The sequence below is a fragment of the Halyomorpha halys genome, unplaced genomic scaffold, assembly GCF_000696795.3.
Source record: "Halyomorpha halys isolate HHAL.00 unplaced genomic scaffold, Hhal_1.1 Scaffold91.1, whole genome shotgun sequence".
Taxonomy (NCBI): Eukaryota; Metazoa; Arthropoda; class Insecta; order Hemiptera; family Pentatomidae; genus Halyomorpha; species Halyomorpha halys.
In genome coordinates, this window is record NW_027110755.1 from 230651 (window position 1) to 244449 (window position 13799).

The 13799-nt window shown below is 31.5% G+C and overlaps 1 protein-coding gene across 3 annotated transcripts in view; it reads left to right on the plus strand.

The window, feature by feature from the left end:
* Nucleotides 1-13799, plus strand: part of LOC106677215 (phospholipid-transporting ATPase ABCA3) — a 67668-nt gene that overhangs the window by 22815 nt on the left and 31054 nt on the right. For all 3 annotated transcript variants that reach the window (XM_014415001.3, XM_014415000.3, XM_014414998.3), the window contains 5 exons: nt 3538-3623; nt 9338-9490; nt 10827-11061; nt 13057-13212; nt 13581-13759. In XM_014415001.3, the coding sequence (XP_014270487.1) occupies nt 3538-3623; nt 9338-9490; nt 10827-11061; nt 13057-13212; nt 13581-13759 (809 nt within the window). The remainder of the gene's footprint in view (nt 1-3537; nt 3624-9337; nt 9491-10826; nt 11062-13056; nt 13213-13580; nt 13760-13799) is intronic.

Sequence of the window (13799 nt, forward strand, 5' to 3'; positions counted from 1 at the left end):
ATATTGGAAGACTTATTTTATGTCATACCTTATCAAAATACATAAGAAACTCTTAATAACTATGAAAAAAATCAACACCACGACAGCCATATCATAAACATAAAAAATATTAACTAAAATATAATAGTTTTATTGAAGAAAATTTAAAAATAGAATATCGATATTTTGATCAAATAATATCAGAATAATGTTGCTTAAATTCCATATCGATATTAAATAACACAAAACATCGAAATAAATATGTATTTATCAAAATAAAATATCGATATTCCTGCTTTTAAAATCTCTATATATTTTAGTAATTTTCAAGAAAATATCTATATTTCAATAAAATATTATCGGAATATTGTTCTTATATGCCATATAGATATTACAATAATACAAAACATCAAAATAAAATATAGATATTGCATTTTTAATTATTCTATACAATGTTCTAGAATTTTTAAACAAAATATCGAAATTTCGATAAAATAATATCGAAATATTATTGCAAATACTTTCATATTGATATTAAAAATTTTAAAAGACTATAAAATTTTATAGAATAATTAAAAATGGAATATTTATATTTTATGTTGATAATACATATTTATTTCGGTATTTTCTATTCTTTTAATATCGATATGGAATATAAGCAACAATTTTGTGATATTACATTATCGAAATATCGATATTTTGTTGAAAATGACTAGTAAATTGTATAGAGATTTTAAAATAGGAATATCGATATTTTATTTTCATAATTACATATTTTTTTCGATATTTTAAACAGGTGGAATATTGATATGGAATGTGAGCAACAATATTCCGATAATATTTTATCGAAATATCGATTTTTATTTTCATAATTACATATTTATTTCGAGATTTTGTATTGTTGTAATATCGATATGAAATATAAGCAACAATATTCCGATATTATTTTATCGAAATATCGATATTTTTTTTAAAAGACTAGAAAATTTTATAGAATAATTAAAAATGGAATATCGATATTTCTATAAAAATAAATATCGAAATATAGTTTCTAATCTTCAATATCGATATTGATAACAGTGTAAAATATGGAAAGGAACATGAACTTATTCATAATGTCAATATTAAATATCAAGATACTATAATTAACATTTTCTTTAGGAAATATTGATATTTGGATTAAATAATATTGGAATATGAATATATGACCTTATACATTTTTAGACAACATTTCTTTTATACATCTCTACTATTAAGGTGTGACTTTTTTTTTTTTTTTTAGAAACTGATATTCCGATATTATCGAAGGGAAATATCGATATTCCGATATTATAGGTTACTGGATATCGATATCAAAATATCGGATATCGGAGACAAAATATCGATATTTCGATAATATCGATATCGATATCCCATCCCTAGCTTCAACTAAGCCAAACTTGAAAAAGCTTCTTTGAGAAGAGGATCTTCTCTTGATCTAGAAAGAGCAATTAGATCAATATTTGGCAGTAAATGCAATACACACATGGCAGGTTCACAAGCCATTCATTTTCACCCTTGGTAATAACATCCATATAGTCTTGAATACGCCTAATTATATCGAATAAATAAAAAAAAGAAATAATTGGAAAAGGAATCATGTTTTTATAAAATGTAGGAAAAATAAAAAATTTATAGTGAATTAATATGCACTTAATGAAAAACCATAATTTACACCCTCCTGTTTGGTTATTCCTCATTAATTTAAATAAAGGGCATCCTAACCTCGATAAAGAGGTTTCCTAAATGCATAGCTTTTTTTGTAGTTTAAATTTCCTACTTTACTTTCATAAAGTTTATCCCATAGACTATTCTCAATTTCAAACTTAAATAATAAATCTTTGTCAATTTCCGCTGTCATTATCACAAGCGTCGCACTGTGGAGAAAAAGAGGAAATTAAGTAAAGTGAAAGTTGAAAAATTAAAATGAACCCAAGATGCCACCATAAGTTTCACTTTAAACGTATTTTAACAAATCAAGACGGTGCTTAACCAAAAAAATCGCGTCTTATTGATTTAATAGTTATATTTTATTTATTACTGTTATTTATTTATTCAATATCAAAAGAGATATTTCCTTTAATTAATATATTTAAATTAGTAGTGTTCTTTAAGACAAATCTCAATATTTTTGTAAATATATTTTATTTAAGTTGCTTTGTAACTGTATAGTGTAGGGGAGAAGGGGAGAAGAGAACAATTACAGTGATAGAAAAAAAGTATATTAAGAAAAAATAAGGACATTAATAAAGTTATATAAATCAAAATCCCTCCTTGTTTGTGAACGCTGTTAGAAAAATTAATACAAGTTAAGAAAATATAAAATAAAACTAAATTAGATAAACCTCAATATGCATATAGGGCCCTGAACAGCATTTTATACAATGAATAATAATTATTAGCTTATCCTAATGGCGATTGCGGCGAATTATAGTCGGCGGTTTATTGGGGGGGCCCCTGTAATGAAAAGATAATTCTTCTTTTAAGGTCCTAGGTGTCGGTGGCGAGCTATTCCAGTACTTCAGTCCACGTGGTCTGAGGCGATCAATGGTAATAAATGAGGGGACTTAGTGATTGAAGCGGAATTTCGAAGGCGCTGGAGCAATGGCACGAAATTCAATTGACTTATTCATTACTGAACAATAACAGTTTCCTTTGCTTAGTATCCTATTAATATCTTTCGGCCCACTTTTCCACCAATTTCCACCGTCTGTCTATTTTATATTGGTTCAAATAAACTGTATTTGACTCCAAAATGAGATGAACATTTCTTAAGGTTGATAGCACGGTCACTAATTATTGATGAAATAAGTGTAGTTTATTTGATCGTTTTGCCCCATTGTTGTATCGGACCCCTCAATATCGGACTGAAACCAAAAAAGTTTGATAAGGTTGTGTCGAGGACTGCCACAACTTTAGCCATGCTTAAGATCTCACGTATGATTTCCTGCAGATTTCGAAACAGGCCTATTTTAGGTTTAACCTTAGTCTAAATTTCCAGTTCTTTTGTTACTTTCCTCCCAATAGTTCCTTTAGAACTTATTCTTCGTTCTCTATAACTTTGAGCAATACTAATTTTAATGTTTAGTAGCTCCTTACGATTACTTCATATGAAGTTGAAGTTTTTTTTTCGTGAGGGGGGCGGGGTTTCAAGCCTTTCGACCACGTCAAGGTAGCAGTTACTGCTGAAGGGCATGATCTCATTGAAATCAACCCATATTGATGGGATATTTTCAGAACTTTAGGAATTTCAATTGAATCTTTTGGTACTCCTAATATTATATTGAAGAAAATATATTATAAGTTGGCAATTAATAGCGGTTTGAAGGAATGTTTTTTATCACATTTTAAAAACTAATTTTGAGATACTTAACATTCTAATATAGGAGAAACAACAAATGGAAAAAAAAAATACTATTTTAGATAACCAAAATTAATGGTTCAGTAAATTACATATTTTTTTAAGGTTTAGTTTTGTAAAACTTACTTGCATATCTTATGGATTTTTTTTCCCACTAGAAGGCAACTTCACTAAACCTAGGTTTCGTGATCAACAGAGTTGGGATGAGGAGAAATTTCACGATAGAAAAAACAAAGTAAATATAGTAAGTATTTCCTTTTTTCTCTTGCATAGTAACCTGGTTAAAAAAAAGAAAAGTGTACATATTCCATGCAAATGTCATAAACATGCATGAGCTACAACTTTTCATTTTTATCTGTGTGATATTGTATGTACAAAGCCGCCTTAGATACGCCTTACAGCTTTTCTTTTAAAACCTTCGCTGAAAATCGCATTTATTACTGTCAGGTCGGAACCATAACACACCACTGGCCTTGTATTAACACTATCAAGAGTTTCGTTTTTTCTGCATTTGACAGGTTAGTAGCCAGGATAGGTTTGCCAACAGATGTTTATTCAGAATTGTTTATGAATGGTCTCTTTGGGTTAAAGGAGTTCAAAGATTGTGAGCTCTTCAATGTGAAACAAAAAATCTCCTATGACGTAATTAGATAGTTCCTTAAACTACTGAGCGCCCCTAACAATTAGTTCCGCAGTCAAAATAAAAGTCGGATGATAAACCTCTCTTGCCAATAAATTTGTCAAATGTAGCCAAAAACGCACCTCTTGTTAGCGTTGACAATCTTGAGGCGGACTGCCATTACCACAAAGCAAACAAATCAACCTGATGCATTCTTGATATGTCCAGATTCGCTTTAACTGCTGAAATTCGTAGGTGTAATATTTTCGTACCAACATGATTGTTGACCCTTAGCGCCGCAACAAACATATTTTCCATGTACGTGAGTAATGGTGAGAGGAGCAAGAAACATTTATTAGATGTCCAAGGCCTCGAACTATGAAGAGTCATTTTAGTTGGGAAAAGATAGTACCTCAAATCATTTTTCGCGCTATGAAGAATCCCACCGAAATACGGAAATTTCTATGCATTCCATACCATGCTCACCATCAATTTTCGTGCTTTGAAAATAATTACGCTTGAAGGTCAACGAGTTTTTTTTTACAAAAATAAAACTAGTTCAAGAAAGCAAATTACAAATGCTCATTTAGGGGATAATCGAATGCTATAAGAAACCAAGTAAAATTTTGCAATAATGCTCACTTTACTATTCCTAACCCAAGGAATAGCGTTCTTCTTTCTATATATCACAATGAGATAGAGGTAGAGAAATTCGTTACAATATGGGGATTCAATTAAGTGATTACTTTCCATAAAGTAGCAATAATTACGAATCATTTTATGGTATAAAGTAACTAACTTAAAACAATGTTCGACAGTTTTCTCCTGTAAATGCCCCAACACTCTTTTCAAAAAGTTCTTTTGTCCACATGACTACATAATTTTCGTTCAAATCATGTCTTAAGTAATATTTGACAAATCAAACATAGAACTGTTAAGAAGAGTTACATTGCTTCTTATAACCGAAAGTACTCGTTTATCGTCTTCTCTGTAAACCTACCTGTAAAAGTATATATTTAATGATATGCTGGAGTGGTTTATCATAAGATGTATTCCATAACCTTATTTATCATCAGTTTTTCTGCTTTATAATTTTTTACGGCCCAACTGTTTTTAGAGTGGTTATGCTTTGTAGTTTAAGCGCATCCAGTGTTCATGTTTGCTTCTGTCTGCAACTTCAATGTTATGTATCACTTAAGCATGTAATGATGGTTGTAAGCTGTGTTTTACTGTTACTTTCTATTTGATGTTGTTTTATCCTATATTTTATATGTTATTTATATATTCTGTGCTTTTGGTTTTGTTTAGAAATGGGTGGTAATATATTTCAGAAAACTTCCATATTGCGTGTTCATTTATATCCTGAGTTACCAAAGTAAAGTAAGGTAGGTAGGAATGAGATATAGGCTAGGATAGAAAAGCAAGGAGAGTCAGGATTTAACAGAAACATGGGGAGAATTAGTCCTCATAACTTTTGGGTGTTTGAAAGGGAAGGTGGAAGGGCGTTGTAATAGGCAGTTTATAGTCGAGGGAGTTGAGCAATTTCATAACTGCAAAGTCGACGGTTCGAGTCATGGCTGGGAAGTTGACTTTTACTTTGCGGTGGTCTCACGAAGCAATTAGGAGGTCAACGTTGTGAAGGAAAAACTTTAATTCGAATTGACTATCCCTTAACGTGACAGATTAAAACGATATTAGTCATGGGAGAAGAATGGGTGGAATAGGGGAAATATGAGATCTGCTTAAAAGAATGGGTTCATTATAACGAATAGAGGAAAGATGTATGCTAAAACCAGCTAAAGTAATTATAAAACTAGAGTTATTCGAGTTGTTCAAAAAGATGAGAATCAGAAGGATAATACATTTGCACGAAAATCGAACGAAGTGAAGTTATATATTAAGTTATGAAGTAGCGAATAAATGATTCTACATCAAATAAGTAAAATGTACTCGTATTCAAATTATGAAAAGCCAAACATAATAAATAAATAAAGAGTGAAGGGTCGGTATGGAGAAACAAGAGCCCACGAGTCAAACGCAGTCTAGGTCAAATGGTGGATAGATAACTAAAATCTGGTGAACGTCACCTTGTCAACGTTTCACTCACTCTACCACCATTCAACTAAAAATATTTAATTTGTCTGCAGCCTTCTCATGAGTTGGTCACCCATACAAATTTCGGTTGGTCATGGTAATCGTTTCGCTGATGAAAATCTTATGGACATCATTCTCCTGCCTCCCCAAAATTCAAGAAGAAAAGTTCTTCATCACCTTCCGAATATAATCTTGTCCCTCAATAACTATCGGATGAACCTCACCTAACTCACAGCCCAGTAGTATCATCTTGCCCGGGTTTCAACCCTTTCACATTATCCATATCCATATCTTGACGCGACTCAAACCCGCGCACACACTCATTTCTAGTTCCACAGGATTTTCCCCTTGCCTCCATGTGATTCACATTATCTCCTATGTTCTGAAGAGGTACTGCTGCCACTAATTATTTCAGATTGATTTCAAGCTCAATAATTCGAGAACCATTACTACATTATTCAAGGACGGGATGTATTGGAAGTGGAGAAAAGTCACGCACTCAAGACACCCCACTACAACGCTACATTACTCCACACCATAACTACGCCTGTGATCGTGGGTGAAAACAAATAATGACAAAAACAGCATTCCTTCTATTTCTAGCAACTTTTCCAAAATATCGTTACTCTTTCCGTTACGATATTTCATACGGAGTATCGATATTCGATATCGAGTGGTAAATAACGCTCTTCTGCTACAATAGTAACATTAACTATTTAAAAGTATCACTAAATGGATTTGTATAGTTTTATCTAAAAAAAAAAAAGGATACTGAAATTGTATGTATAATAAATTACTCCAACATTGACAACATTTGCCGTAATAATTAATCCTGGAGACCTCAGGACCGCCGTTAGGGGGAGCAGGAAAAAGAGGGGGACAAAATCCTCTGGTCAAAGGCTTACGCTGTTCCCACCGAGTTCACTAGAAACATTTTGATGTAAAATAATAAAACCTGTTTGGTGTAAAATAATAAAATCTTGTTTATGTTGCTTGGATTTGAGGGCAAAAAACTACTGACTGTTTTTCTGTGTTCTACTGGACCATTGCTCTTGTAACAAAATAAAAAAAGATTATTTGTTTAATTATTAATTATTTAACTAGATATTAAATCGTTTCCCACAACAGGACAATTTATGATACCAATTTTGGTAATTATTTAATGATAGTGATATAAAATAATAATTAATAATAAATATAAATAATAATAGTGATATTATGTTTCATAATTTATAAATCAGATTAACATCTAAGTAAAGAATCCGATAGATCTTATGAATTTAATGGTATTGTTAATGTTTTCCTCACTGACGCCCAAGAATTGTTGAGGAACACTGCGATTTTCCTTGATCCACCTGTACCGAGGACACTCCTCAAAGATGTAAAACACAGGCACAATCCCTTTACAGAGTTGACACTGAGGTGGATCTTTTATTGATATGAGATGGTCATGGGTCAACCTGTAGTGTCCAATTCTCAGGCGCGTTACTACTTCTCTTTTACATTGTCTGCAGGATGAAGCCCAGCAACCCACTGTTGGTTGTATGACTTAAAGATTATTATGTTCTGTTGCTGACCAATTCTGTTGCCAGTCATTTAATATTCCAATCCGTATTGGTCAAACCAGATCTGAAGAAGAAATGTAACTGGGTGTTGTATTTTCTAGTGAGTGGGTTTCTGTGATAGCTTTTTCTACTTTTTAATTTTCAGGGATCCCGGAATGGCTGAGAAACCAGAAAAATGCTATTTTTTGAAGAACCCTCAGTGTAATGAATTTCTTGAGCAAAAGGGTTATGAGATAAGATTTAGGAAAGAGCTTTGAGAGAACTCAAGAAGTTAGCAAATTATTGCCAATTGAACTCTTTAAAACTAAACTAGTTGTACTGCTATTAAGATCGCCATAATTTCAGCGGTAAAGATGCCACAAACAACACCCAGCTTATATTTCGGCACTTCATCACCGTATAAAACTGCGCTTGTTGTCGAGTCAGTCATTTTTTAGTTATCTGTGTATATTGCTCTATTGTACTGGTAATTATTGAGTCCCAAAAAGAAATATGCTGTTTCGTGTGGAGGACATCTTTTAGTCTTAGAAACTTTAAGCATTTTGCAATTTATGTCTGGAGGAGACAATATCCATGATGGTAATTTCCTTCTTTTGTTTATAATTTTAAGTCCTTTCAATTCGGAGATGATTCGTCTTATTTGATACCAGAGTGGAAAGGTTTTTAGTCGTTCATATTTAGCGGCATTTCTCTGTTTAAAAATCGCTTTGTAAACCTGGTTTTCTGGTTGGGCATAAATTTTGGTCAAATATTTGGCAGCTAATGTTCCCTATGGCAGCTATTTTCATTCTGTTCATGGTTTTAGATCGGAGCTGTTCTATTTGAGTAGTCCAACTTAATTAGTATCCAGATGGAGACTCAACAATCTAACAAGATTGGTGTATACAAGTGGGGTGTTATTTAAAACTAATTTTGGTGGAATACCAGGGTTTCTATGGTGGCTTAAGTGTACACAACATGTCTTGTTTGTTTAAAAACTTAAAATCCGTTCTTTGAGACCACAATGCTAATTTATTTCCAGCGTTCTGATGATACACCTTCATGTATTGTAGGTCAAAGCTTATTATTGTAACGTAGTCGTAAGTTTTATTTTTACTATAAATCTTAGTCCATATTAATGCATTAATATCATTCAGTTTATTATTAATATTTTTGAAACTGAGTTTATTTAATCCATAAACTAGCAGGATTCACCCTTGATGAAGTGGAGTAAAACGTTGGTTACTAATAAATAGTTTTTATGTTTTTTTCGTACCTTAATCACCACCCAGACCATCTTCCGACAATCAGCTTATTCTTACTAAAACTTTAGAATGAAGTTATCAAAAGTGATAGAGAATGGAACTATTTAAAACTACAGAAATTTACAAAATGTGAATAATCATCATAAACGATCTTTAGTTTAAATTGTAGAATTAATATTAGATAGTGTTTATAAGAGTGCCAAATTAATATTCATGAATTCAAGTCTATTTCCATTTGTTTCAAGGGTTCATTTTGTTGTACTGATTGTAAAATATCGATTCAAAAATCTCTAGTAACGGACGGAAAGTATCATTATTACTGAATATCGGATGTTCTTAACACCATTTCCTTCTACAACCTTTTAGACTTCATGTACAGGACTTTATATGATCAGAATAATTCTTAAGTTGGAATTATTTTTCTTTTTTCTTTTAGAGCACTGAAGTACATGATTACAAGGATAATAGAAATCAAATGATGCGTGAAATATGCACAATTCAGTATGGCTTTTTCCTCCTTCTATGTTTTGTTGGGACTTGGAGTGGTGCTGGAACACTTGCACATGCTGAAAGGATGTCAGGAACTGTGGTATTTATTTATTTGATTAATTATTAACTCCCTTAACTTATTTATTTAGCTCAATTATTTTAGATAAACTAATTTCTTAATCAGTAATATTTAGGGCAGGAAATGTGCTCGTTCAGTAATGAATTAATACAATTTTTGTTGAAAAGTAAGTATTGGTTTTCTTAATTTCTACTAGCTTGTGACTTAAAAATAGTTACCTGGATTTTTTCACAATCAAGTAGTCAGTATATGATTGGAACAGCATATTCAGCATTAGACTCATGTCACAATAATCCCAAAGGGTTTTGGGTTTAGTACTTAATTAGGACATGATGTTTCTTCTTGCTTAACACTTGTTATGTTAGAAAGTGCAGTTGTTTGCTTTAACCCTCAACCCCCAGGTTTCATTCTTACCCTGATACATCACTCATATATAATTTAATAGTAAGTACTAAATGAATCAACAAGTGGTGTTAGGAACTAAGTAAAAAAATATCATTTTCATTTGAACCATTTTTATTCATCACTTGATGATTAAAAACTATTTTATTCTATCTGAAACAGTATTTTAAGACCTGTGAGTTCTCCACTTCATCTGATGCTCTTATTGTCATTGACCGATTATTAATAGATGAAATATGAAATATTATTAATAGGAAATTACATTTCACTTCAGTCCTTTGTAGGATGCTCATGAACTTGACATTCAAACAATTTAAGATTTTTCCAATAACCATGGAGTTGTTCCAAGTGAGGCCTGTTTGTTGACAGTTTCCTGAAGAACACATTAATGTTTGGCAACCCTCATTCCTAGAGGGAATTCCTATTAGTATCCTTTTTCTTGGTCATTCTAAAGGATGTGTTTCTATCAAATGAGAAGGTAGGACATTTCAATACATTATACATTTTGTCCTACAACTGCAAAAGAAATTTTAATTTGGTCTGTGGTGTGTGAAAAAACAGCTGAAGATGACACTACATGCATTCTAATTTATACTTCTATACTATATAAATTGACATATTAATGTAAGTTCAATTAATAAACAATACCTGAAAAACTTGTGAGAGAAATACACCCTAGTGAAAGTGTCATGTAGAAAGGGTGTGTGGAACATACCATATTATAGTTGCAATGATTCATGGTTTCTATTTGAGTATCAGGAAATGGTTTTCCTCAAGCTATTTGTTTTATTTTTTCTAAAACACTAGGTTATACTATCATTGGCATTCTTACATGGCTTCTCGAATTATCCGTATACTATGTCAATTTTCTGGTTAACTAATTACTTATCGTTAAAGATTAAAGTATTGCGAGATTATCAAATTAATATTAATATATTTCTTTTAATATTTTCAGGAAAGAATGAGGATGAATGGAGTTAGTGATTGGTCTATAATGTGCAGTTATATTGTCCATGGTGGTATCAAGCAATTATTATCTGCTTTGTTATTTTCATTGCTGTTAAAGATCCAACTAGGTGGCCCTGCACTAATACAAAATATAGATTTTTTTTCACTTTTTGTGGCAATATTTCTGTTAAGTCTTCATTCTACCGTTTATTTTCTTGGTGTGGCATCTTTTTTTAATAGTAGTAAGTATTTAAAGTTTATTTTAGACATTTATTGAGACATTGAGAACCAGAGTGGATTATCCTACATTGTAAAAAATGAGTGATAATAAAATTGATACATGCTTAAAAAAGCAGAAAATTAAGGAATAACTTACAAAGCTGGGCTATGTTCCTTTAACAATTTTTTTTTTAAATCTCCTAGTTAAAGAATTATTTTCAAATTATGACTTGTTGGTTAGTTTGCTCTGTCTCTCAATGCCTTAATTATGGGCATATTGCTGCTTTACTTTAATGCTGTCACATTTGTTAAAAACAAAACAGAAAAAAAAGCTGATTTTATTGTGAAATAAACATATTCCAAAAATATTACAGTAGACTGGGGTTTCTTTCCCTACTGTGGTCCCTTTTATAGATTATTCCAAAGCAATTTGTTGTCAAAAAGTCCATGATATGATCTACGAAATACATCAAATAAAACATAGAATAATTTTTTTTGGTAAATTCACCACTATTTAAGCAAAGCAGAGATATTATTTTAATAATTTATTATTATCTATACTTTTTCAATTGTGAGACAATGTTTTATTGTACTTCACATTCATAAAGTTATTTTCTAATTCCCTGTGTATATATATATATATATATATATATATATATATATGAATTTTTGTTGAGATGTTGTTGCAGTAATTTTTTATTTTATTTTATATAATTCATAAAATGGGGGCATGATACTAATTAGTCTGTTTACTTCAGAATAACTGCAGCAGCTATCATTACTTTGACCAATGCATCAATTGCAGAGAGTATATCAAATGTGGGATCTGTCATAGTAAAAGATTTAGCCATGTGGCAGATATTAATAGAAATAGAAGCTGCTGAACTATTTGCAGTTATTTTAAGCATAATAGTAAATGGGTGAGAATAACAGCTTACCCAAAAATGTGGTAATTGATAGCTCACTGAAGTGGAATTGGTTTTCTGACCTACCCCAGACCTAGGAGCAGGAGTCCTTTACCTGTGAACATTGAGAGCTTCAGCTCACTGCTCAGTAATAAATGAGACATGAGAAGCAATATCTAAAACTATGTAGACTGTAATATACTTATTATTAGAGGTTTGAAGTCTTATTGGACATATAGCCTTAGCTACCGTTTTAAGGCTAAATTGGCTTGAGGTTTTATAACTACTTAATTGGGTAGTGAAAACTGAAGTGGATGAGACGGAGTTTGTGACTGAATCATCAACTGAATTCTATCCTGGGAAGATTTATTAAAATATGTACATAATTCTTATGTTTTTAACCAAAGCAAATTCTTCTACCTTTTTCAGCTCATAAGCATAGGTTTTCTTCTCTTGTTTGCTATTTAAATCTCCCATAATGATTTTCGCATCATATTCTGATAGGTTATTGTTAGTCTTCACTAGTGGATCATAAAATTTATGATGATAGGGGATGAAATCCCCTATTGCACACATTTATGCTCATTACTCATTGCTCAGCATAAATGTGCTCATTACTGATATTTCATACAATCTTCCTTTGATTCTTAGATTACAGATTTCTTTCATTCATAAATATGCAGTCCAGGACCAAAGGTTTTCTTTATTGCAAATCCTGTTCCTTGAATATTTTCTTGATGCCAAATATTGATCAGAATATAGTTATCCAGTTCTACTTTTGTGGACATTCTCCATCTTAAAGACAATGGTTATCTATATCATAGGTACCACCTATGTAAGCTGCAATAATGATATTGCCCGTCATACTGCTTTGAGGTCGACTTTGCAATCCATTTAGTACCCTTAGTTATACGTAAAACTAAACAAAGTTTACATTTTACTCTTGAATAGTCATAACTAATCATTTAACTTACAGGAAGATTTTATTGTATTAAACTCTCCTTTATGGTTTTGTTAAACTAAACTAACCATTAACTGAAATGAGTTTAAGTGATTTTTATTTTTTGGGCTTATTTAACTTAATATACTGATTACTTGTATTTTTTTCTTTAGCTATTCTGCGTGGCATAATTGGAACAGCCTCCTACATCTACCTTTTCTTATGGGCTTCAAAACAACAATTTTCTGTTACTGCTCAAATTTTTGGCAACATGTTAGCACCATTTAGTTTAGTTATCACATCATTAACAGCTTGTGGACTGGAAGATAGTAAGTAAATTTAATTGTTACCTATTTTTTAATGTTGTTACTATTTTTGATTGAGAATCCACTAATTGCTTTTTATACACTTATAAAAGAAAATAAGTGGGATAAAAATACTCTAAGAATAATTACATTGCTCAGACTTGATGAACATTTTTCTGGATACAAAAGCATACTTGTCCATTATCTATTAGACATCTTTATTTAAATACAACAGTGGTTTGACTCCAGGGACCTCATGGGGCTAGTTTCCTCAAGGTTACGAGGCCCCTAGCACTGGGTTAATCTACTGTCCAGGGTATTAATGATTCATAGAATAATTTGCAAAATGTAATTTTGTAATACAAAATTCTGACTAACAAACGTAATTTCAGGTGGTGGAGTTACGCTAAAAAACCTAATATCAGCTACTGATAACAATGATATCCCACTGCTAGTTGTTCCGCTTCTAATGATCTTCGGTTCAGCACTTGTTTTGCTTATTTTTTATTACTTGCTGAACATTAGCCCAGGACCTTATGGGAGTGCTAGGCCAGTTTATTTTATACTTCCAGTAAGTTTTTTTTTTTTTTAAATAAAAATTAAATACATTT